General features: G+C 47.1%; 1 protein-coding gene across 6 annotated transcripts in view; it reads right to left on the bottom strand.

The window, feature by feature from the left end:
• Positions 1-23,936, bottom strand: part of KCTD15 (potassium channel tetramerization domain containing 15) — a 45,711-nt gene that overhangs the window by 8,407 nt on the left and 13,368 nt on the right. For all 6 annotated transcript variants that reach the window (XR_009278348.1, XM_058845722.1, XM_058845724.1 and 3 more), the window contains exons 3-4: positions 7,829-7,973; positions 111-416 (exon numbers count right to left, since the gene is read on the bottom strand). Coding sequence is in view for 5 of the 6 variants with exons in the window: in XM_058845722.1 (XP_058701705.1) it covers positions 111-416; positions 7,829-7,973 (451 nt within the window). In the remaining variant the exon portion in view is untranslated. The remainder of the gene's footprint in view (positions 1-110; positions 417-7,828; positions 7,974-23,936) is intronic.

Here is a 23,936-nt window from a genome sequence, read left to right on the forward strand (position 1 = left end):
TCCTTGCAGAATAAGCACTGAAAGTAATTGGGCAGAAGCAAATAATTTGCATATAATTGAATAAGACAGAGTAAAAAAATCACCCCACAATGGCTGAGGCCGTTCATTACCTGCACTGAGTTCAACCGGCAGTATCCATTCAAGGGAAACCTGATAACGTGGGTGGGGTCCTGGTTCCAGCCCGCGTTCACAGAGTTGCACATGACATCCCCGGTCTCTGGGAAGATCTCTTCTATCAAAGCCTTCTCCCCACTCAATGCAATTCTTTCCCCCAGATCTGGAGTCACTCTCACAACCAAGCAGTCACAAGGCTGGAAATGTTTCCTTTGTTCTTTCTCTTGTTTCCATCGTTCAAGTTCCTTAATCATTGGCTGCAGCTGGTAATACTTTGCTTCTTCATATAAAAGATTAAAGTCCTGGGAAAAAAAAAAAAAAAAAAGAGAGAGAGAGAAGGAGAGAGAGAAACTAGAAATGCTTATAGTTCTCTTTTAAAAATGAGTATTGTTCCTGTTTGACCTACTTAGGCTTATGTACTGTCAGCAAGAGAGCAAAGGCAACAGGTACCCACGTACTGACACCTCCACAGAAAACCACACCGTGCTGGTGTTGAATCTCTTTGAGCTGACTGAGAAGTTCCCATTGCACTGAATTATCCTTTCATTTATTATCCCACAAGCTCAATGCCAGAAGGCTTTACTCTTGGATTAAGAAATCAAAATAGCTGGTTGCAATAAACAAAGCTTACTGATGTAAGAGAAGATGTTCCAAGCCCTAATCTCCACTCGTGGTCTCGGCTACTTCTGATCTCCCAGCAGATCTCAGGCTTTGCTGTCGGCTCACACACACGTGAGGAGATGGAGATGTCAGTTCAGCTTCACTTCTCACCTGTCTTTGCTGAGGCTGAAATTCAGCTCCAGCAGCTGAGCTGCTGCCTGCACTTGATGACTGTGTTCATGTATTTAAAGTGTGCTTTGGAGCCTGCTGAATTGCGTGGAGGCAGTGACCATCCTGCTGGCTGTGAGCTCAGCTGGGCACAGCTCCTCCCTGCCATTTGTCCATCACTTCACTTGGGCTTTGGGCAATCCAAATCCCCAGTTTCATTCAATTCCCAGTTCAGTGATTGTTTTATCAGATTCTGACAGATCTTCCCACCTCAGCTGAGGTATGTGAGAACACGTAGAGGCAAAGGGTGTGAGCATCCCCTGAGCCCAGCGGGTCCAGGGGGAGGAGAGGGAGCAGCCCCAGCCTCCTGCAGCCTCCCAGAGAAGGGCAGACACGAGAGCTCAGCACCAGCTCCTCCCTGCAAAGCCAGGCTTTGCTCTCCTGGCTCTTGCACCTCTTCACAAGTGCAAATGCTGCACCACAGGTGCTTTTTGTGGGGTGTGCTGGAGGTCAACACCTGGGACAAAGGCCGGCTCTACACCAGTGAAACGAAAAATAAAATGAAATTAAATGAAAAGAAAAATCAAGACTGAAATGACTGAACTAATTTGGACTGGAAAGAATGATATGACAAGAAACAATCAAGAAATGGGCACCAAAATTACATGAAAAATAAGGGGTGTGCTGCTGCCCTGGGACTCAGGGAGGAGGGGGAATCAAAGGCCAATGAACATGCAGCACAAAAAGGTGCGACTCTTCATAGTGGTTTGGAATTAACCTGTAAAATCTCCTGCTGCAGGGTACCACTGAACCAAAGCAGTTAGCTCTGCACAAATTTGGCACCACAGACCCACCGGTAGTGGAGGTGCTCCTTCACCCCAGGGCTGCCTGCAGCCTGGAGACGAATGAATATTCACAGTGACAGGGCAAGGTGATCGACTTACAAAAGGGACATCCAATCCTTTACATCTCTTTGATGTCTGCTAAGGCTGGGACAATGTGCACACGGCTAAGGGAGAAAAAAGGACTGGAGGATAAGAGGAGCAGAGAGGAAGAGAGATGAGAGCAAGTGGGAAGAAATGAGGGCAACAAACACTCTCACGGGACAGCTTGAAGATGGAAAACAACAGAAGATTAAAGAAATCATGCAGAGAGCATGCTGCAAACAACCAACAGCCGTGTTGGGAACAGGCAAAGAGCTGAGGAGGCTGCCTGCACCACCTGGTCTCAGGTAAGACAACATCAGCCCCAAAGCCTCGTCCTCTGATGGAAGGCATTCTCACCCTGTCCCAGAACCAGCACTCCCTGCTGAACCATTACTGCTTTCCTCTGTCCATCTGTGATGCTCCCTGCCTACTGAACAGGGAGTTTAAACCTACAGGGATTAGTGGCCTAAATTAAAAAAAAATAAAATTCAGAAATCTCTGTGCAGGACACTGAATCAGCACAGTCTCCCACCTAACTGTGCTCACTACAGAGGTTTGTGCAGTGGCCTGCCAAATGCTCACTTGGCATCTGCTGGTGCCATGGATTGCTTTGTCAAGCAAGGAAACATGCAATGCTAAGGAAAAATGTAATGGTGTGGAGTGAACAGGAGCAGCCAGTCCTTTCTGAAGGCAGCAGAAAGTCATCTGCTGTTTTCAGCAGGTCCTGAAAAAACAGTTATAGAGTATGTGGGTTCATAGACACTATAAAATATGGTATTATTTGTAAAATCAATCAAGTGAATGTGTGCTAAGAAAATGCAACAGCAAAACCTGGAAGAGATGGTAGTGACAGAAAAAGCAGTCCTTCATTTCTGAGAGCAGAGAGTGGCACAGTGCTCCTGAGGCTGGATGCAAAGCCCATTACATTACAGAGTCTTTGCCTTCACTGGCTGAGGACCAGCCTGACAGCATCCTGAGCCACAGGACTTCAATGGTCCTGCACCCTGGGGCCAGAACAGCAATGCCATCAACCCAGCAAAACCCAGGTCACACCAGCCCTACTTCTCCCACAGCCAACTCAGCCCACCCCATCAACTGCAGCTTTTTAGTGACTCTTGCTAGCTGTCATTGCTCTGAAATGAACAGGATAAATTTTACATTCTGATACCATTTTGTGAGAAGAAAAACTGCTTTCAAATGGAACAGCTCTTCCCATTGCTGTTCCCAGAATGACACACTTGAGGTGGCTGTGTGGAAATCAGGAGCATCACACACTCTGGGGGACAAGGTGGGCACCTGCCACAACAGCCTGGGCTGAGCCAAGGTGTTGGGTCAGTCTCTGGAGTCTCATGCCTGTGTCTATCCCACACTTTTTCTGGGCTGAGCACAAATATGGAAAGGGTTGTGCACCTGAAGAAGGGCCCTGTGACAGACCCTGGGGACTGAGGTGATGTCCGGGCATCAGGGACTGTCAGGCACTGCCAAGAGAGGGAATTTGTTGTGCTATAATAACAGTAATAAGTGGAGGAGATAAAGAAGTGTCTCCTGTAGGCAAGAGAAATTCCCTGCTGTCCACCAGAGACAGTGCTGGGAGGGGACACCTCGTGTGACCCCACTCCACTGCTGCCCACAGCCACCAGCAGCAAAGGCTGCCCTGCCCATGGGACATTTGGCCTTTCTGCAGGGAGGGGCTGGGGCATCATGAGGGAATCTGACAGTGTGTTTAGGGAAGGAAGAGGATTTCACAAAGCCAGGAATACAGAATGAGTGGCTCACAGCACAGGGGTTCTCTAAATCCTGTGCTTGGGCAGAGTCATGGGCTCCACACAGCAAGCCCACAGTCTTTTCCTTCAGCTTTTATACACTGTTCAGAATTCTGTCTGTGACCAGACTGGGAGAGCCCAGCTCTGGACTATCTGTACTGCATGCTTAGGGTGCCCAGGTAATACTGGCATAGGTATTTCCAACCCTGCACTGTGGATAACAAATCCTACCCTGAAGATTTACTGATGTTTGATATGAAATGTTAGGCAGAAGAATTAAACCCACAAAAGCCCTCACCAGGGAGGTGCCACAGGAGCTGCATGAAAACATTTCCATGCTGTAATTTTTGTTAAGTTACCAAACATGAACCTTCCTGGCCCCATCCAGGAGAGGCACACCTCACTGCAACAGGAGGTTCACTGAAACTCAGAGCACAGTGCCACAGCAGCCCTGATCCCTGCACATGGACACTCAGCCTGGCTCTCTCAGAGGCTCCAGCCTGCTGGCAGAGCATTCCACTGCAGATATTGTACAATACCCAGCTCCTTGTCCTGCAGGACTCAGACATCTCCATTTCTTACAAGCATTATTTCTCTGTGTTCCCAGCTCCCTAAATGCAGTACTAGAACCAAGCACTATGACAGACAGTGGAGCTGCTTCTGTCTGGCCTAAGAAAACATTTTACTGCAAAGGTGATTCCCAGCACCAGTGGCAGTCACAAGCAGGGTGTTCTTTGATAGACTGAAAGGGGAGACAGACAGCACAGCCTTTAAATTTTCTGTAAAGTACCACAAAAGGCCTTTATAGCTACCATGAGCCTTTGACTTCCTGTGCCTGTTGCAGGAATTAGTGAGGAAGGTCTGCCAGGTCACTTGAAAAAAGGAGCAGATATGCAGGTGGGATTCACACAGCCCTTCTCCAGCCACAGCCTCTGGCCCACGTTTAGATCTCATGGGAAACACAAACAGATCTTTCAAAGATGCAGATTTCACAAAATAATTATCAGCTTTTTGTTCAGTAAGAAAGCATTTTTGTGGTGGATTTCAAGCTAAATTCTGCAGTCACCTCTGATAAGGGTGACAAGGGTGACATCTTCCTGAGCAGGAGATGTGAGGTGTGACCTGCAGAGCTGCTGTGCCCATGTCAGTGCCAATGGGCTGGTACAGATCTGCTACCCTGGCAGAGACTCAGACCATGTGTCCCACAGACCTGATGCTGTTCTCTCAGGACCAAAGACATTCTTTATTTTTGTACCTAATCTTGACTCCTGAACAGGCTAAAATGGCTCTTTCTGTCCATTTTTCACTTGTTATTCTTTATTACATGAAATAACAAACTGTCATCTTAACTCAGTGTTTCCTTTTCATTTTTAGTGTGGTGAACATCTGACTCCTGGCTATAAAAGGAAGTTGCTCACTTCTACGATGACAACTGCACCATTTCCTGAGGTTTGAGAAGACTTTAGATGCAAACACACAGATTTTGTAACTGTATTAATTAATTAGAGTGGTGGCCTTGTCATTCTGGTGTTACAGGTGCTCTGGAATCCACATAAACTCAGCTGTCCTGTGCCTTGTGCTCCTCCCCTCTCTGGGAGGGAGTAACAATACACTCATTGCCTATGTCTGGTTTTGTTTGATGCTCTCTGAGCAGGGAGTGAGTCCCACACAAGAGCCTGGTTTTGTGACAGTGAAGGGGACATGTGCTGCTCCTGATGTCCTGGGGAAGCCCCTCTAAGGATGGGGAAGATGAAGGAAGGAGTGTCTGGGCACCAGAGCAGGAGCAGTCCTGGGGCAGGCACCCCAGCCCAGCAGTGTGGCAGAGCTGGGGTGCCCTGGCTCTGCTGGAGGCCCAGGGATGCTCAGGTGTGGTTTCCATGCACAGGACACTGAAGCAGAGCAGGCAGAGGGAGCTGGAAGCAGCTCCAGGCCCGGCACCATCACCAGCTTGGCAAACACTCACACTCCTCAGCACACTTCATGTGCCTTAAAATCCCCCAAACCCAGGGAAATTACAGGAATCCAAAGACTGCTGCTTTCAGCAGGAAGACCAGGGAGTCACTTTCAAGTTCTGACTTAGTAGTAGCTGCAAGTGTAATTAATATTCACTGTAAACACACCACTCAGACTTGATAATAAAGAATCACTAGCCTCGGAACACACACACCACTTCCTCTGCATTTCAGTGTTAACTCAGTCTGAAAACAACACTGAAATAGCAAACACAATAATGCTGGTGTGGTACTAACATTCCAAACTTTCCAAAATAACCATCTGAGCAGCAATTCAAGTTGAAAAGCAACTTGGCTAAACCTTGAGGCTAATAAACTGCTTGATTAAATTAAGGGGTAAAAACTAATAAATATTCAAAACACTTGATAATGCTTTGTTTGACATAAAGAACATTTAATGCAAGTCTCACTGGAAAAGCTGTCAGGTTTTATACCTTAAATAGAGTTTTGCATTTAGAAACACCGAGTGATTCCATTTGCTGCCTTTGATTATTGTCTTCTGTCACTTTAATCATGCTGGCAAAATTACACTATTTCTGTGAAGTTAAATCCGTTTACAGTGCAGTTTTAATACAGCTTTACAGCGCATTCTTCTATGCATTTTGATTTAGTTACTCCCTACCTAGCAATGCTTTGCTTTGTTCTTGAGCCCTCATTAGCCTGGGGTTTGCTCTAAAGCTCTCCCAGGGAGGAACTAAATAAAAAGCAGTGAACCCTGTGCAAAGGGATGGTCTGGAGCAGCGGCCTGAGCCGGGCACAGCGCCGGCTCCCCGAGCCTCTCCAGCCCTGCCAGGGCTCGCTGTGCAGACACGTCCTTGGCACCCACGGGCACTCTCCCCTCCAGGCTCCAGCCAAATCCTGCTGGTTCTTTTACTGAGCACCTCTGAAATCTGGATGCTGGTTGATGCCAGGATCAGCTCAAATCACCTCTCTTCTCTTCCACCCTCTCCTCTCACACCTTGTCCCACTGGATTGTCCAAAACACTGCTGCTGAGGCATCTCTCCTGCACCTCTCCCATGCCCTTTCCTTGATCCATATTAGGACCCCGGGTCTGGTCTTTAGTTTCTCTACTACACACATGTTTTCTCTCATTTCTCTGCAGAGCTTTCTCCCACCCAGCCCATCACCAGGAACAGCAGTGCTCAGGACAGCCCTTCTGGGCCAGAGCTCAAACCACCCAGGACTGCCAGAACCTGCCCCTGCCCTGGGCCAAGGTGAGCTGCAGACCCTCCCACCGTGGGGTCAGACATCATTGGCCTCCTAATTTAGGAGAGAATGGCTGAGTTTGCAGCACAAGGACCAGCTCTGCTCCAAAGAGCCACCACCACCACAGCTCTGGGCTCAGTCACAACTGACCAAGTGATCTTGTGGCCCAGCCAGTAGGACAAAGTGAAATGGCATTTCAGAGAAAGCAGGACCTTTCCTCCTAGCAATGCTCTGCATCCTCTAAATGAGCAGATCCCCATCTGCCATCCCCATTTATTCATCATTTCATCCTGGAAAAAGTGCTTTTGTTCAATCCTGTCATCTACAGTTTGGACACTTTTGTCTTCTAGTTTTCATACATAAGGGTGACAATGTTGGAAGTGCAATGTTGTTGCAAATAAACAAGGCTAAAAGGAGAGCCTTTAAACAATCAGGGCCTTCAGAGAAACACCCAGCACCATGACTCCATACAAAACATGTCCTGCTCCTTAAAAAACCCTCAGTCAATTCCATCTCCCAAGAATATTTTGACATTAACTGTGAGCAGATTACTTCCAGAAGTCAAAGTATCTGCACTGGCTATGTCTAACACAAATCCTCATGGGCTTGTTTAAGGGTTTCTTTTTTATACCAACAAGAAAAATATTTACACAGTTCAAGTCCTCTTCGTATCAAATTTAAAACATTTCTTTCAGATGGTGGGCCTTAAACCCTGCTAAGTGCAAGTTGCTGATGTTGCTTCTTAATTGTTGTTATACCCTGATAAAGAAGCTAAAAATGTGAGAAAATACAATTAGTTTAGAAAAACTGATTTAGCCATAAGCTTCATCGTTTAACTTTTCTAGGTATCCATGACAACCATTGGTCCATTTATTAAATAATAGCATCCCTGGTGTAATACACAAGTACTAAAAATCCTAACAAATAAACAGCAACATTTAGTTAGGTGTGTTTAGGTCAAGCACACAAACCAACCTGCACCAAAACAAATGACAGAATGGCAGGAAAAACTGGATTGCACACTATAGCTTTCCTTACCTTAAAGTCATCTGGGAGCAGTAGCTTAGATGTCCTTAGGAAGCTTAATATATATCTGAAAATTTCCCCATCTCGATCAATGAAATAATGTTGTTTTAAACTGTCCAAGACAATAGGCTCTGTGCCATTAAACAGACGACTTATTCTGGAAAAAAAAAGAAGAGAAAAAGAAATGGGCAAAAGAGACAAAATCTCATTGCAGCCTTAAGAACAAGCAATTTAGGGGCATCAATGCAGTGTGCAGAAGGTAATGCAGGATGGGAATTTGGTGACAAACACATGTCTGAGGGCAGGTGCCCTGGTGGCAGGCCACGGTCCCACCAGGAGAGCGCCCTGGAGCGCTCCCCAGGGCTGGCAGAGTGGTTTTGGTGAGAACACAAGTCCCTGGCTGTGGAACATCCCTGTCCACCACGTCCTGCCAGTGGAACCAAGCGCTTACTTCAGCTCCTGGCCACGAGTGTGGCTGTCATTTGATCAAACACCATGCAAGCCTTTCTGTGCTGCAGGAGAGGCTGCCCAGCACCGAGAGGGGACCTGGCAGTGTCCATCCAGTGCAGAATGTTTTGGAAAAACACAAACCAATGGCCCATGCAGCCCCTAGAGCACAGCCTGTGGGGCCACAGCGTCACCACCAGCAGTCCTGGGGATGTGCCTGGCAGGGGGAGAGCACCATGGCAAATCTTTTATAAGGAAAAAAATGGGAGCAAGACCTGTGAGACCGGGGCATCAGCTGATTAGGGGACCAAAGGACCACATCAGCTACAGCACTCCAGGTTTTTCCAGTCCCAAGGAGCCTGCTCCACAGAGAGCAAACCAGGCATCTGCCTGGCTGCTGCTCCTCCGGCCTCTCCCTCCCAAATGCCTGGCTTCTCTCACAAGGCTTTGTCTTCCCATGAGAAATAACCCAGCTGAATATATGTTCTTGAAAGGGAAAACGCAGGAGACAGACAGCAACGACCTATTAAGTAATTGAGTCCATCTCTCTGACAGTGCAGCATTGTTCCCAACTGCAGAGTGTCTCATCTTTCAAAGTCGAGTCTTAAATAATCCTGCCAGTGAGGACTCCTCCATTTCCCAGAGAGGCCATCCCACAGCTGGCTGCATTTCGCTATTGAGCCGCCCCTTCAAATCGCCCATGAAATCCCCCCTGTGCCTGGCTGAGAGCAGGGCAGGGCTTTCCCCTTCCCTGGAACACAAGCTCATCAAGCCTTGCTGCAGGCAATGTCCAGCTCTGCTGACCAGCCACAGCCTTGCTGCCTCCCTCCTCCCAGCACCAGTGGGCCCAGCAGCGTGGGAGCGTCTGGAAGTGATCCCAGTGCCCATCCTGGGAAGGGGCAGGTTTGCTGCCCCACTGCCCTGCTGGGGCTCCTGGCTGTGCCCTGGGCCCAGGCACACAGCTGCACCTTGCTCTGATCTCCTAACTTGCTAATATAGTTGGAAGTTTATTAATGTGCCGTTTATATCTAAATAAAATGTGGAAATACTAAATAAAACTGGACTTAGTAAGTCTCCACAGAATTTTGCTAAAAAAACCTTTCTGCCCTCTTAATTAAGGAAGCTCCAGGTTTTACTGCCTGCTCTCATGCCCATGCCAGCACACAGCTCATCTGAGTTACTTGTGAGAATAACCAAGTGCTCTCCTAAACCCTAATTATAACACTTACTGTTTTTTCCAACCTCCAGCGTTCCTACAGAATCAGAGAATACCATCCAGTTCACCTTGCAGCATTTCATTTTTATAATCACAAGGTTCAGTAAGACTTCTGTAATTCACTGTTTTCTTTTTTGTTGCTATTTTAGGGCCATTTGCCCAAGACTGTTAAAGATACTGCTGTGTACAGCATTCCATTTTATTCCAGGAACCAGACAGTTAATTTATCTCTGTTGGCAGTGTGCTGTGCTGGGATACACTGAAAGCAGAGGAAGCACGGATAGCTTAAGGTTCAGTACATATGTTTACTGAGTAAATCTGCATGGCTATTGGAAGTTTTGAGATCTTACATCTAAAGAAGCTGAGCTGTGGCTGAACCCTCCTCCCCTTTGCTGCCCTTTCTCGGTGGAGTCTGCTGAAGCAAAGCTGCTCAGCTCTGCACAGGCACAGGGGAAGGTCTGCCAACAACGACAGGGTGCAGAGAAGACAGGGTACAAAATTTTAATGGGCCACTCTTTAATGTAGTAAAGCATTTTTTTGGTAATGAAAACAAAACATGAATTTTGAGGCTCCACTTTGTGGAGTGCCCTGAGCTGTATTTCTTCACCAGCAAAATTACTGCTGGGGAAAGAAACTCACAGAGTGTTGAAAGACTTAACTGCCACCCCAAAAACAGAGTGATGAATAGTTTAAGGATTTATTTGACATTTTAGGGGGTTGCTATGTTCCAAGAACCAACTTCATTGCAGCATGTTGTAATGCTGCATGAGGAAAGTGCTCCCGCTTCTCCCATCTCACCAGTTTAAACCATACCTGGAAAAGTCCTTTGGAAAATGCAATGCTGAGAGAGCACAAAATGAACTCAAATGGCAGCTTCAAATGGACAGCTCCTGACAGGATTCCTCACCATGTGAAGCCATGGAAAAGAGCACAGTGACCTCCATGCTCTGCAGTGGGACCTGCAGCTCACTGGGGATGGGTCTTTGGTGGCCAGAACAAAACTCCTCACACAGGAGCAGTGAAGCAAAATGCACCCAGGCTGTCAGAGAGCTGCCAAGTCAGCAAGAGCAGGGGGACAGAGGGGCTTTGCACCGTACAGACTTGCTGATGATCAGTCAGAAATAAGGTACCAGCCTGGCTGGCAGCCTCAGGAAGCCGCTCCCTCCAGTGACCCAACATGTACTGTGAGTTAAAACCACGGGGAGTTGCTGCAGCTCAGACTGGGCTGAAAATCACCCTGATTTTCAGTCACCCTGAAAATGTTGTTTTTATGAGTGGTCATGGCAGCCAGTACTGTACTGGTGGACAGATTAGTTAATGGCATTTTCAGGAGGCACATATGGCACACAGGAATGGTACCTGCAGCGATGCTTGTGAAGAGGCAGGAGGCACAGGGAAAGGGTGACAAGGCAAAAAGAGCTGCACTGAGATCCTACAGCGAAGGGCGAGTCTGAACAATGAACACTTCTTCAGCATTCCCACCTTTTTGCAAGAGATGCTTCACTTTCTAATTTAGAAACACTTGTATAATGTGTGTCCAATATTTCATTCCCATCCAGGGAGGCGACTGAGCCAGGATCGACTCCAGCACTCGCAAGCCTGAGGATGCCAAGCGCGTCTTTCCACTGCCTCCACCAGCCATGCTCACACCTCCTGCCCAGTGCACAGATCCTCCCAGTCACCTCTTCCTCCTGCTCAGCTGCTCCTGCCCTCCCAGCAATGTGCTCTTCCCACCTGCCTGGTCACTGCTCTGCAGCGCTGCCCACCCCAGCCCCCAAAGGGTCCCTGTCCTCGGCCACCGCTGCCACAGAGCCACCACGGGGCTGTGTCCAGCCTGGCACCTCAGCCCTGGCTGGATGCACTTCTCTGCCTCTCCCAAGAGCTGCAACACAACCTGTTGATCCCATTCCTGCTGTTTCTTTGTGCCTCTGTTGTTTCTGCTGAAGGCTTTTACATTTTCAATAATGTTTCGCCAAAACGCCGAGGGGTGAGTTTCTAGCTTTGTACCAATTTTACTATGATATTAAGATCTTCTTTTATTAGATTAAAAACAAACAACAAAGACAGCCAACCCACAAGGACAAGAGTGCCAGTAAATTCTTTCCTTCGTTTCTTGGGCAAGGAAAGAAGCCCTGTGCAGCCTGCAAATACCTACAGAAGGCTGCTGCCCACCCCCTTCATCCTGGTGACCAATTTTCCAGCTGCAGGCTCCCTGCAGCACCTGTTGAGGCAGGAGCACAGAGGGGCAGGGCAGTAAGTCCAACCTCCACAGCAGAGCTCACAACTCCTTCATCACCTCTCCCAACTCCATTTCAGAAGCAGACAGGGATTTTGGCACCTTCCAGAGCACCTTTGGTCTTCCCAAAGATCATCACTGAGCACAGCTGTGAGTCTGCACATCATAAACAGCTGTTGAGGAGTTTCATGGCACTTTGGGACAGAAAAGTTTTTGGGGTGGGGCAGTTTGCTCTCTGGCTTTGGCCAGTTTAGCCATTTTCTTGACAGCTTTATTTTGAACAGAAAATAGAAGTTCTTTCCTAATAAATCTGGTTCCAGATGTCTTAAGAAGAGTACCCAGCAAAGTGGGACCTGTGGGGCAACCAACAACTGGGACAGTGGCACCATGAGGCCCTAAGGCCCCCAGGTCCCTCTGCTGTGGGGGTCACTGTGGTCCTGCTGTCCCCTGTGCACTGCTCTGGCCAGCGCAGTGACACAGCGTAAGTAGAACTCTCTATCACAATATTGCACTAAAAGTATTAATTTAAGTAATTACACGATTAATATTTAACTGTTCAGTGATATTTTTGTCATTCATAATTTAGTTGTTTACATTTATTAAAAATTGATTTTGTAGACACTTTTTCTGCCCAATGTCAAATCAGCGGGGAACACACATTTCAGTGAACTGTCATTAAAATGTGTCTCTTTCCTAATTTTATGGGAGGGCAGGGGAAGAAGGGAGAAATGCCTGTCAGTGGGTCCTGCAAACATGTGGGGGGTCTGTGCTGCACCTGGTGTCCTCCCTGCTGAACCTGTCCCCTCCGTGTGCCCTCCTGTCCTCGGTGCAAACAGCGGAACCAACACGAGCTCTGCAGATCTCCCTGTGCTTTATGGGGGCTGCCAGCTGTACTTGGCTTTTGGGCCTGGCTGTGGAGCTGGAGGAGGATGAGGAGGCTGTGGGAAATGCCACAGAGAGGGAGAAGAGGGTTGTTTAGAGGTGGGACACCGAGCATGACCTGAAACTGCCCTGCAGGACAGGCAAGCAAAGCGTCTATGGTGGATGAGCAGAGTCCAGTCATTGCTGCTGAGCACAAACAGTGCTGCTTATCTCTTAAATATTTGCTCAAGGTGGGTAGGATAGATACTGTCATCTGCTTGGAAGAGAAAGAATGCCATGAATTGGAGCAGAGGTGCTTGACAGGCCTCACACTGTGTCTGGCACAGCTTGCCTAGCTGCATCAGGAGCCTGCTCCTTGTCCCGTCTCAAGGCAGCCACTGCTGGGAAGGCTCTGTGGAAAATCTCCCAAGTGCCTGTACCAGGAGCCAGTTCTCTGCTGGCACTGCCACAGCCCAGCTGGGCAGTGGACAGCACTGTCAGACCTTCCCAGCAGCGTTTTTCCTATTTCCATTATTTCTATAAAACTGTTTGGATTTGCGCACAAGTTCCCAGCAAAGCAAACCATAATGGGGAAAGCACCTGCAGCTGCTTTCCCCAAGGGAGGTACCTTAAAATCCCCAGTCTGTCTGAAAATCAGGCCAGGCTGGCCAGAGGAGGACAGGGATAACCCAGCAGATGGGTGTCTTCTGCCTTCTGGCCTGGCATTAGTTATGAGAGAGGTGTGAAGGCACTGTCTCTGCCAGGACACAAGCTCCCTCATGCCCTGTACAGCAAGGAACGTGGCTAAAAGTTGCATCTGGCTGCAGGAGCTTTTCTGATCTGCCTCAGTTTAAAACTCCAGCTGCAATTAGTGTGCCAGTGTATGGCTGTACCACAGCTTCCCTCCCTGCTCTCTGAGCAGTGTTTTTAAGCCCTTCTGCAGCTGAGAGAAGAAAGCACTGAGGAGGTGCAGGGTGGTCGGTGCCCACCCAACCTGGCTGCCCTGTGAGGCTTCGCCCCTGCAGCTCTTCCCTTTTAATCAAAGACAACATCTTCACCACCCAAGGCTGCTGCAGGCAGTGTGCTTGGCTTGGAGAGTGTTTTGGCTGGGGAGAATTTTAAGCATCTTTTGTTTGGACAGTGGTGAGGAAAACCTGTGTGTGTGAGAGCCTGAGATTTAAAGTTTGGGTATAAACTGCTGCTCTGCAAATTGTGACATCCAAGCAGCCACGTGTGCCTGAAGGCACAGAGAGGTGCCCCAAAAGGGGTTCCTGACAAAAGCAGGCACCAGATCAAGCCCCAGGTGTGGTGCAGGCATCAAGCCTGTGGTGTCAGACAGGTCACCCACCACTCCATGGGCTCGAGCCACCCTGGCCACTGGCTCCTCACACTCCCACATGGCTGGGGCAAGCAGCTACCCCTGAGCAAGGCAGGCTCAGTGCCCGTGTCCTACAGGCATCACTCAGCCCCAGAGCTGTCAATCCTGATGACACAAGTGAGCTACCACAGATGTTCAAAACAAAACCAACCTGTGAGAACAAAACAGCCTCAATTTTTAACAAGAGCATCAAGCAGTACAGTCCCACCTCAGCAGAAGGGTGGAGGAGTGACATGGCCAAGCTTTGGTAGCAGAGGGGCTACAGGGGTGGCTTCTGTCAGAAGCTGCCAGAAGCTTCTCCACGTCTGGCAGAGCCAACCCCCGGCAGCTCCAAAGGCAGATGGGCCACAGGCCAAGGCTGGGCCAATTAGAAATGGTGGTAACACCTCTGTGATTACAGATTTAAGAAGAAAAATGAAAGGTGACTGCACAGTTGTAATTGTGGCCAGAGAAGAGCAAGGTGAGAACACGTGAGAGGATCAGCTCTGCAGACACCAAGGTCAGTGCAGGAGGAGGGGCACTGGAGCCAAGCTCTGCAGCCTGTGGTGACCCATGGTGAGGCAGCTGTGCCCCTGCAGCCCCTGAGGATCCACAGGGATGCAGAGATCCACCCACAGCCCCTGGGGATCCACAGGGATGCAGAGATCCATCCACAGCCCCTGGGGATCCATGGGGATGCAGAGATCCATCTACAGCCCGAGGATCCATGGGGATGCAGAGATCCACGGGATTCAGAGATCCACAGGATTCAGAGATCCACAGGATTCAGAGATCCATGGGATTCAGAGATCTATAGGATGCAGAAATACACAGGGATGCAGAGATCCACGGGATGCAGAGATCCATGAGGGATTCAGAGATCCATGTGGGAAGCAGAGACCCACAGGGGATTCAGAGATCCATGTGGGAAGCAGAGATCCACAGGATTCAGAGATCCACAGGATTCAGAGATCCAGCCACAGCCCATGGCAGAAGTGCCCACAGCAGGGCAGGGGATGCCTGGAGGAGGCTCTGCTCCAGTGGGAGACCCAGTGGGGAGAGGTCCCTGCCCCCAGGCTGGAGCAGCCTGTCCCTGTCCCTGCTCCCTGTGGGACAGTGACCCACGGCACGGCAGTTCTGGCAGGACCACGTGCTGGGGCAGGGATGCTCTCACAGAGAGCTGCTGCTTTGAGATGGAGCCACGTGGGAGAAGTTGCTGCAGAACTCTCCTGTGGGAGGGACCCCACGGTCTCACAGGGGAACAACCCCTCTCCCTGAGCAGCAGGGGAAGCTATGGGGGATGAACTGACCAAAACCCCCATTCCCTGTCTCCCTGTGCCATCAGGGGAGGACATAGAGCTGGGAAGGAGGTAGGGCAGGGGGGAAAGGTTTATTTTACTTCTCATGATCCTGCTCTGATTTTGTTAGAAATAAATCCAATTAATATCTTTAATTCCAGCCTGCTTTGCCTGTGATGGTATTTCCTGAGTGATCTCTCCCAGTGTTTAATGAACCTTCGTTATATTTTCTCTCCCCTGTCCAGCTGTGAAGGGGTGAGAGAGCAGCTTTGGTGGTGCCTGGAGTCCAGCCAGGGTCAACTCACTACAAGGAGGTAACTCACAAGGTAACATGTTTATCCATCTCCAATTCCTATCACTTCCTGCTCCTGCCTCCCAGTGCTGATCCTGGAATGCCATAGGAGTTTTTGAGCCATATGCTCACTTTGCCGTGCTTCTGAAGGATATTACACTCATTAACTATTGAGCACCTGAAGGAACTGCAGGATCTATTACCTAGATTTAATACCTCATATTTTGCTGTTCAGGCTATGGTATCTATTTTTGTTACAGATCAGAGGTAGTCTGTATAGTATCAACATGTATTTTTAAAAGTCAATAATCCATAAAGAGCATTATAATCTACCATGCAGAATCATTCTTAGGAAGCTCTGGAAGGATTTTCTTTCTTCTTTCTATGCCACCAATAAAAAAGCAAAATTAGGTATATAATGGATTTTGTAGTTAAAACAAAGCCATGGACAATTCTGTTTTCTGCTCACTGTTACTATCAATTAAAGTCCACTGGAGCAACAGGTAATAAAATCCACTGAAGTGGAAATTCACTATTATTTCTGAAATACCACAAAGCATTCATGGTAAGGGTGAGAAATGCTTGTTGTTTATAGCCTATCTCCACATTTAAGACACTTTAGCAGATGACTTTGATATATCATTTCCTGGAAATGTGTGTGTATTCATATTTTGATGCACTACGCTTATCTCTTAATTTGTAGAAACAGCAAGAACTCGACATAAATTAGCAGGTAAGACAAGGAAGTGGAAACTAATCCCAGGCAGAGGAGCCTGTGTTTTTTCCTGAACGAAAAAATTTTCTTGGTAGCCAAGAGCCACTCCGGCCCTGTACCCCTTCAGCCACCCATCCCACCAGGGAGGAGGAGGAGTGGGCAATTACAATTTGAGCAGACCAAATATTAAGGGAATTGAGATTCCCCCAAGTTTTCCTTTCCAAGCTTTTTATTCTCACCAGGTTTACAAAAGTATTAACCCTAAACCCTTGACCTGCTGATAGGATCAGGCCCATCAGCACTGGTCACTTATCCCAATTTCTCAGCAGCCAGTTTCTCCCTGGATGACCAACAGGAGCAGAGTGCTGCTTAGCCATGAGTTGCTTTATTCAGGAGTTTGTCTATTTCAGTGTGTTAACAGCTATTAAAATACTTCACTAACCAAACATTTCTAGTATGTTAATTGCTGCATCACGAATCCTTTCATTTAATTTGGCACACGCCTACATCCACAGCTAAGGGAAGCAGATACACCCACAGAGGACAGAGACCTTTTGCTACACACACATCAGCATCCCACCACACCTATCTAACTCATCAGTGACAAAAAACATTTGCTGTGCTCAACAAGGGAAAAAAAGGTAACCTTCAAATACAGGTACAATTTGCATTTCTTCATTAGAAGTTTCCTACCTGCCACTGCCATGGTTTGTACATCTTTTTATCAGGGACTGTGACAAAGAGCCTCTCATGATTTATGATGCTTAAACATCCAACTCCCGTTGCTTGGTCTGGCTGAGCTGCTCTGGAGTAAGCATGGCCAGAACAGAGCTCTGACCACATCAGGTGTGAGGATCCAGGGCATCCCAGCCCAAGCAGAGAGGTTTTTGTTACTGTAGTGCAAGACAGGCCAGTTCTGCCACCCTGCTCCAAACAAGCACTGACTGTCTGGGGAGAGTGAGAACAGCAGAGTCTGGCTGACTTGCATATTTTTAATAAAAGTAACCAAATAATATGACAATGCACTATGAGCCTTCAAAACACAGCATGTGTTTAGGGTAGAAGCTGAATATTCTTCTTTCAATGAAATATGCCAAGTAACTACACAGACATTGCTACACTGTAGGTAATATCAATCTACCTGGGAATTCCTCTCTATATTTTAAATTGTGGACTTGAAGTTAAAGAAGCATGTACGCTGGATTTCTGGTGCTATTGATTTTTTCCAGTATTACATTCAGGCTATTTTTTTTCTCTTTGTGCTTTTTACTTTATTCTAACTGAACTTTTGACTAAATAGTTGGGGAAGATTAAAAACATTGATATAAATTTATATTGTATCCTCTATTATAAACAATGGCAATTGTTCCAGCTGCTCTGATTTGAGGCCTGGGAGGATTCTGGGCCTCTCATGTTTTCACAACACATAATTTACACTAAATATTGGCCATGAAAATCGACTCAGAACAAAAATTCTTTAATTTAAACCAAAATTCTAATCTAGCATCTTAGTTTTGCAAAGTATTCCCTGTTTTTCCAAAGGTCCCAATCCTGCAAGAACTGCACTGCAGCTCAACCTCTGTGGGAGTTGCAGGCACTCAAGAAAATTAAGTTGTTAATACATGAGAAGATACAAATTTCAAATAAAACATTCCTGCCTGTACAAGTCTTTTCTTGCTATTCCTTTAACCATCCCTTTCCCCTAATCATGGTGCTACCAGGGCCCTGGTGAGGGCAGAGCTGCAAACACCAGCTCTCCTGCTGTTCACCTTCTCCCTGTAACTTTGAGTGGAGGATAGCTCAGTATTTTACTGAGATTTTCAATCTGACCAAATCTGGGCATTACTTCCATTACCAACACCACAGTGCAACTGGGCATGCTGGGAGGTTGGAAACATGCAGACACTGGTTAGATTATAATATAAATGGGCTAAATCCTCGCTCGTTGAAGTCAAGAGTGAAACTCCCACTGAGACTCAGCGAAGGCAGGGAAAATTTCAAATGGAACTCATTTCCCTTTCAGAGTGTGAGTCTGGCCCTCCACATCTTTTGCATGTGTGGGTGCTGTGAAACCAGGACGTTTCAGCAGGAGAAAGAGGGATGCCATTGACTCAAGGGCTTCACAACCTTTTATAAGGCACAAATGGTGACAACCAACACACTGACTTTGGCACACGCTGACCTGCTAACCTGCTGGAGTCACAGACCTTCACCTCTAGTCCCAGACGTATGAAACCTCAGCAGTTTTTGCTTGTGATCATCTCCTTTATTTCCAGATTCACAGGAAACACTTCCCAGCACAGGCTGCCCAGGACTGTGCAGCTCTGCATCACCTGGGCTGAGCAGGGACACCCAGTGTCCCTTGGTGCCCACACTGGCCCGTGCTGTGAACAGGAACGATGATGCCAAGCTCTGGGTGCTGAGCTCTCTGCTTGCAAGCAGCTGCCCCTGCTGCCCGGACATTTCCTTGGTGTGCTGACCCACTGAACTGCTACAGCTCTCCTGGTGTTGACAATAACTTGGAAAGAACCCAGCTTGTCTTACATTCTTGCTCTGTTTGCTTTTCCTGCAGCCCATCCTTGTGTCCTCCACTGAGTAAAGCACACGGATTTTGCCCAGTCCCAGAATGTAAAACTGCTGCAGTACAGTGTTGCCGCTGAAGATGAATAGATCACACAGACACAGGTCAAGGTGTGGTGAAAGGAAGAGAAAGTTTATTTCTTCTCCCAGGATTTATAGGTTTCTGACCATGGCCAGGGATTGGATGGTCAGGATAACACTTTCCCACTGCACTGGCTGTGAGAGATGCCCATCACAAGACGTGTAACAGAAAGAATGTACACATATCTACGTTTACAGTTACTGTCCTGGGAAAGTCTTTAGATAACCATGTCAGCAAGCTCAGAAGCTGAGTTTTCAGGGTGACAGTACAGTACTGCACACCTCCAGCACAGCTCCTGTCAGCACCTGCTCTGGAGCAGACACTGCAGGAAGGTACAGGACACTGTCACTGGTCCTATTTCTGGATTGGGAAGTTGCATCCAGCTCTCTCTATCCGTATTTTATTATCACGCTTCAAATGATGAACGATTAATGTTTATTCTCTTGTTTATTGTAACTCTTGATTAAGCTGTAACCAATGTATTTAAAGAAACTGAACACATCAAGAACAACTTGTTAAAAAGCTATTTTGAGAGAAAACAATCCCCAAAGCCCACGGAGTCACACCAAGCAGGAAGATTTGTGTTTTTTGTGGGTGAGCCTGAGTCATTGGCAGATGGACAGAAACAAAGAGGAATTTCCAGCCTGGTTTTTCACTTCTGCAGCTGGAGAGCAGGGACAGACAGGAAGCAATGTACCACCACCAGGTCTGCTGAGAAGAGCCCATTCCCACAGCCATATTCCCATAAAAAGGAGCCCCTGTCTAGGGGCTATGGAGAAGGAACCCACCCCTGGGAAGGACACAGCAATACACCTGCTGCACAAAGGACACCTGCCCTACAAAATTAAGCTTATCAAGAACTTTAAAATAATAAGTAAACTGTTAACTGTTGAATTCTGATGAGTTACTGAAAGCTGAACCTGACTTTCTTATGAAAGAAAGTGACTGAGAGATTAACTCTTAAATGGAATACTCTGGTCATGGGTTTGATCTGGTTCTGGTGAAGGCCAAAACATCCTCTAATTTAATTGGAAACAGAAGCAGACACCCTCTTTTAACCCTCATGCCTGCAAACAGAATACAACTGGATGTGAAACCAAGAAGAACTATGTTTGAAACTGGTATTAACTCCAAGCTTTATTATGCTCCCTCCGCAAGACTAAAAAGCAGTCACTGAATTTTTTGCCTGGTTCAACAGCAATCTCATGCACTACTGCCCAAAACTCAGCCCTCACTCCTTCCAATACAACCCTGGCACAAGCAAAGGACCCAGTTTCTGCACTGTCCTGGTTCCCATGGGGTTCCACTAGTCAAACCTGCCCATGGAACTGCATGTGAGTTTTGTAGAGTTCAGGCAGCAGTATGCACACCACATTCCCCAAATGCCAAAGCTGCAGCCTTTGGTGTCAATTGCACTGGTACAAATTGCTGGTGTAACACAGTATGACACCAAAGAGGTTAAAGAGAGTCCCTGGTTTTCATTGTCCACTTTCTCAAGAGAGAGATTTGCTGCTGCCAAAGTGCCTCCCAGATCTAAACAGATTACCTGCAGCACTGGCAGCATCTGCACTCCATTAGCAGGGAGGCAAAGGGGAGCACTGGGATTCCTTCAGTGTTTCAGCTTTATGGTGCAAATCTCAGTTCCCAGCGCTTGCCAACCGACCTCTTCTGAGTCTGACCAAGAGGAATGGTGCAAATGCTGAATAACCTCCCAGCACCCATGCAGAACTCTTCCCAGGTTTTATGTGATCTTCAGCAGATGAAAAAGCAGTAATTTTAGCCTTTGAACACACACTGTACTGCAGTAGAGCCAACTGAACACTGTACAGGTGAACACCAAATTCCTCTGCTGTGCCTGTGTGTCCTGGTGCCCAGCTCTGACCGACAGGCCAGTGCCAGTGCCTGCATCAGGAAGGAACACAGTCAAGCACACTTGTGAAGCTAAGAGCTGTCCTGCCTGGCAGTTTCAAGTGAGAGCAAGTCAGGTAAAAACAAACCCCTGTAAAGTTTTTACAGATGCCATTTCATTTTTAAGCATCAAAAGAACAAAGTACATGCTAATCACAGCAGCTGAGATGAAGGAGTAAGCAGTTTGGTGGACAGAGCATGGACAAGTGAGTCTATAACTCTGGAGTTTCATTCCAGCTCTGCAGCTTCTCCCAGCTGTAAGTTGGGGTCAGGAAAGCCACCAGCCTGGTGTAATTCTGTATCAGTCGAGTTACAGCAGTGTGACAATAGTTACACAGTGACAAAAGTTACAGAGTGACTGACAATACCTGTCCCTGCCATCAGATTACGCATTTAATGTCAGGACAGCACAAGGGAACAAGCTGAGGCCTAGCTATGCTCATCATTTTATTACATTTCACATAACAAAATCTTGGCAAATTTCATGGGGGTAACAGCAGCACAGGGCACAGCCTGCATCAGCTCCCACCTGGCATCCTCCACACCAGCTTGGTACTCTGTGCTCCAGAGATCCAGCTTCCCTTCTGCTTTCACACATGAATCCTGTGTTTGCATGCCAGCATATTTCTTCTATTTAAATATGCACTTTGTTCTTAAAGATTTCATTAACCCATGAATAGATTAATTCTGATTTCAGTTATACAGACACAGATTGAAAGGAACTCCTTCAAAACCAGCAGAGTCATGTTTTTGGGAAGGCCAGGAGAGGTTTGTGTATGCACCCTGTAAGGGCAGGACACTTTGTGTTCATTTGAATGTTGGTTTTACACCCTCACAAGTCTTTGAGACTGAGCACTGTGGACACCCAGCAGAAACATCTGGCTGCAGTGCTCAGGTTGTGCTAACTCCTCATGCAGCACACCAGCTCGATCCCTGGTTTAACTCCACAGAGGACAACAGGGTTACACTAAGGATTATTTTGGCCAGGTCTATTATTGGGCTCATTTTCTAAAACAACAGGGCTTGGTTTTTTTTTTCATTTAAGCTTACAGAAAAACTCTCATTGACTTCACTGGAAGAGAAATGTGGTACTACATACCAACATCCAAACCACCTCCATTTATTTCAGTGGAAGAAGGAGAGGAAATAATAAGGTCCAATGTATTTTTAAATCTTTAGATTTCACAAATGATCACAAGCATGTAGGTCACAATATACACACAGAACGACACCTACGACAACCACCAGTGGGATCATTAAAATAATTAAGTTAGGCCTAGAGACAAATTCATTTCATAACATGTTCCTTACAAAACAGATACCCCCTTGCTTCATAATCTAGGGAGTCTGTTTTATAAACTTCCTAAGTAGTTCATGAAATATCCCCCTAAGCAGAATAGGTCTACTTGCCATTGCAGGGTCTTTATAAATCAAAAGTTTATGAATCAAAAGACAAACACAGTGATGTGTGTTCAAAGAGCAGCTGTGACGGGGTAACGCCTCGTAAGCTCCAGCGGTGCGGTGGTGAGCTGTGACCTCGGGACACGATTTCCAGTACAAAGCTACTGAACCTGCGTCTTTACACAACTCCTCTGCATGCCATGAGGGAGCTGGATGCACAGCACATGGAAGCAGCAATCAATAAAGGAGATCCCCCTTTGTTTTAAGTGTAAAGATGCTGAATTTCATAGCACAGTATCGTTACAGTACTTTATGCCACACTATGAGCAGGAAAGAGCCTCCACTTGCAGCACCCAAAAGAAAGAGGCAGAGTTACTTCCACAGCATCCTGTGGGAGTGGCTTCTCAAAATATGCTGCTAATGCTTTTCTTCTTACCATCCTGAACCTGACTGCTGAAAAAAACTTAAATTATGCTGCTGGCACCAAAGTGCCCTGTCAGGTAAGTGGTAAGCAAAAGTAGCAACAAAAGAAGTGAGAAACTAAACTTGACCAACAAGAAACTCAGATAAACACAGTGTGCTAAATGTAAAAAAAAACCCAAAAACAACAAAAACCAGTTGAAATTTTGGTCTCCTCGTCTGCCAGCTTCTCTTTGTGTGTTTTAGTAACCCACACTAGTTTTCAACCTGTTGTAAGCAGGAAGGGTGGGAATTACTAATGTGGTAAGTGTAACTCAGCTATGTCATGTTATCATTGCAGAACATGAAAGGGAAGAGCAGGAAACAAGGCAAGGTCAGCTGGGGTTTGCACCCCAGGTACTGGACCATTCACATTCACACACCATTCAACTTTCATCTTTTGGATTGTCCTCAATCCACCAGTGCCATCCCTCCTGCCCAGAGCCTGGCTGCACCAGCTGCATGGACAGCCCTGCTCTTCCTTTTGACTACCTGAGGCAAGGAAGCTGCTATCTGGGTAGGACTGGGCAATTTCCTCAGATTCAGGGGTTTTGAACAACCTGTGCCAGGCACAGCACAACAACCATGTTATTTCTCTAAGTCATCCCAGTGTTGATTTGCTATCTGCTCCTCCACACCAGGAGCTCAGTCTGCCCCTTCCTAGTCACAGCAATACCCACTTATGCCTAGAACTCCACACAACCCAGGCTGCCACTGTAGAGAGAAAAAAAATAATTTCTGAAAAAATGTTCATCAGAGATCAGCTAGGCAGTATTTTCTTGAACATTTCAACTTTTCCAAGTAAACACAAAAATAATTCGTTCATCGACAGGACCCAATCTCAGCACCCAATTACAGCAGTAAGATTTGCACTCCCAAAGGCTAAACTCTGCTTTCCTCTCCAGAGCCTGTGGGCAGTTGCCAGCCTGTGGCTGTGCTGGGCAAGGCAGTGGTTATCAAGTCCAGGAAGGAGTAAACACCTTTATCACAGCAGACAGCTCAGCTCTGCTGTGGCTCCCTACATGCCAGTTAGTAGGAGATCCTGGAGAGGTGGACACAAACAGGTCTGAAGAATCAGTTTTCATATAAATTCCATCCTTCCCATCTCCCTAAATCAATGGGATGCAGTGTTAGGGTTACAGGGATTATTCTCCTTTGCCACCAAAGCTGCTGCTCCAGCTGTGCAACAACAGAGAGAACACATGGAAATCTGCTGTCACAGTGTGCTGCACTCTCATCTGACAGACACTGCACCCAGAACTTTGTCC

The sequence above is a fragment of the Poecile atricapillus genome, chromosome 10 (assembly GCF_030490865.1).
Source record: "Poecile atricapillus isolate bPoeAtr1 chromosome 10, bPoeAtr1.hap1, whole genome shotgun sequence".
In the NCBI taxonomy this organism is placed as follows: domain Eukaryota; kingdom Metazoa; phylum Chordata; class Aves; order Passeriformes; family Paridae; genus Poecile; species Poecile atricapillus.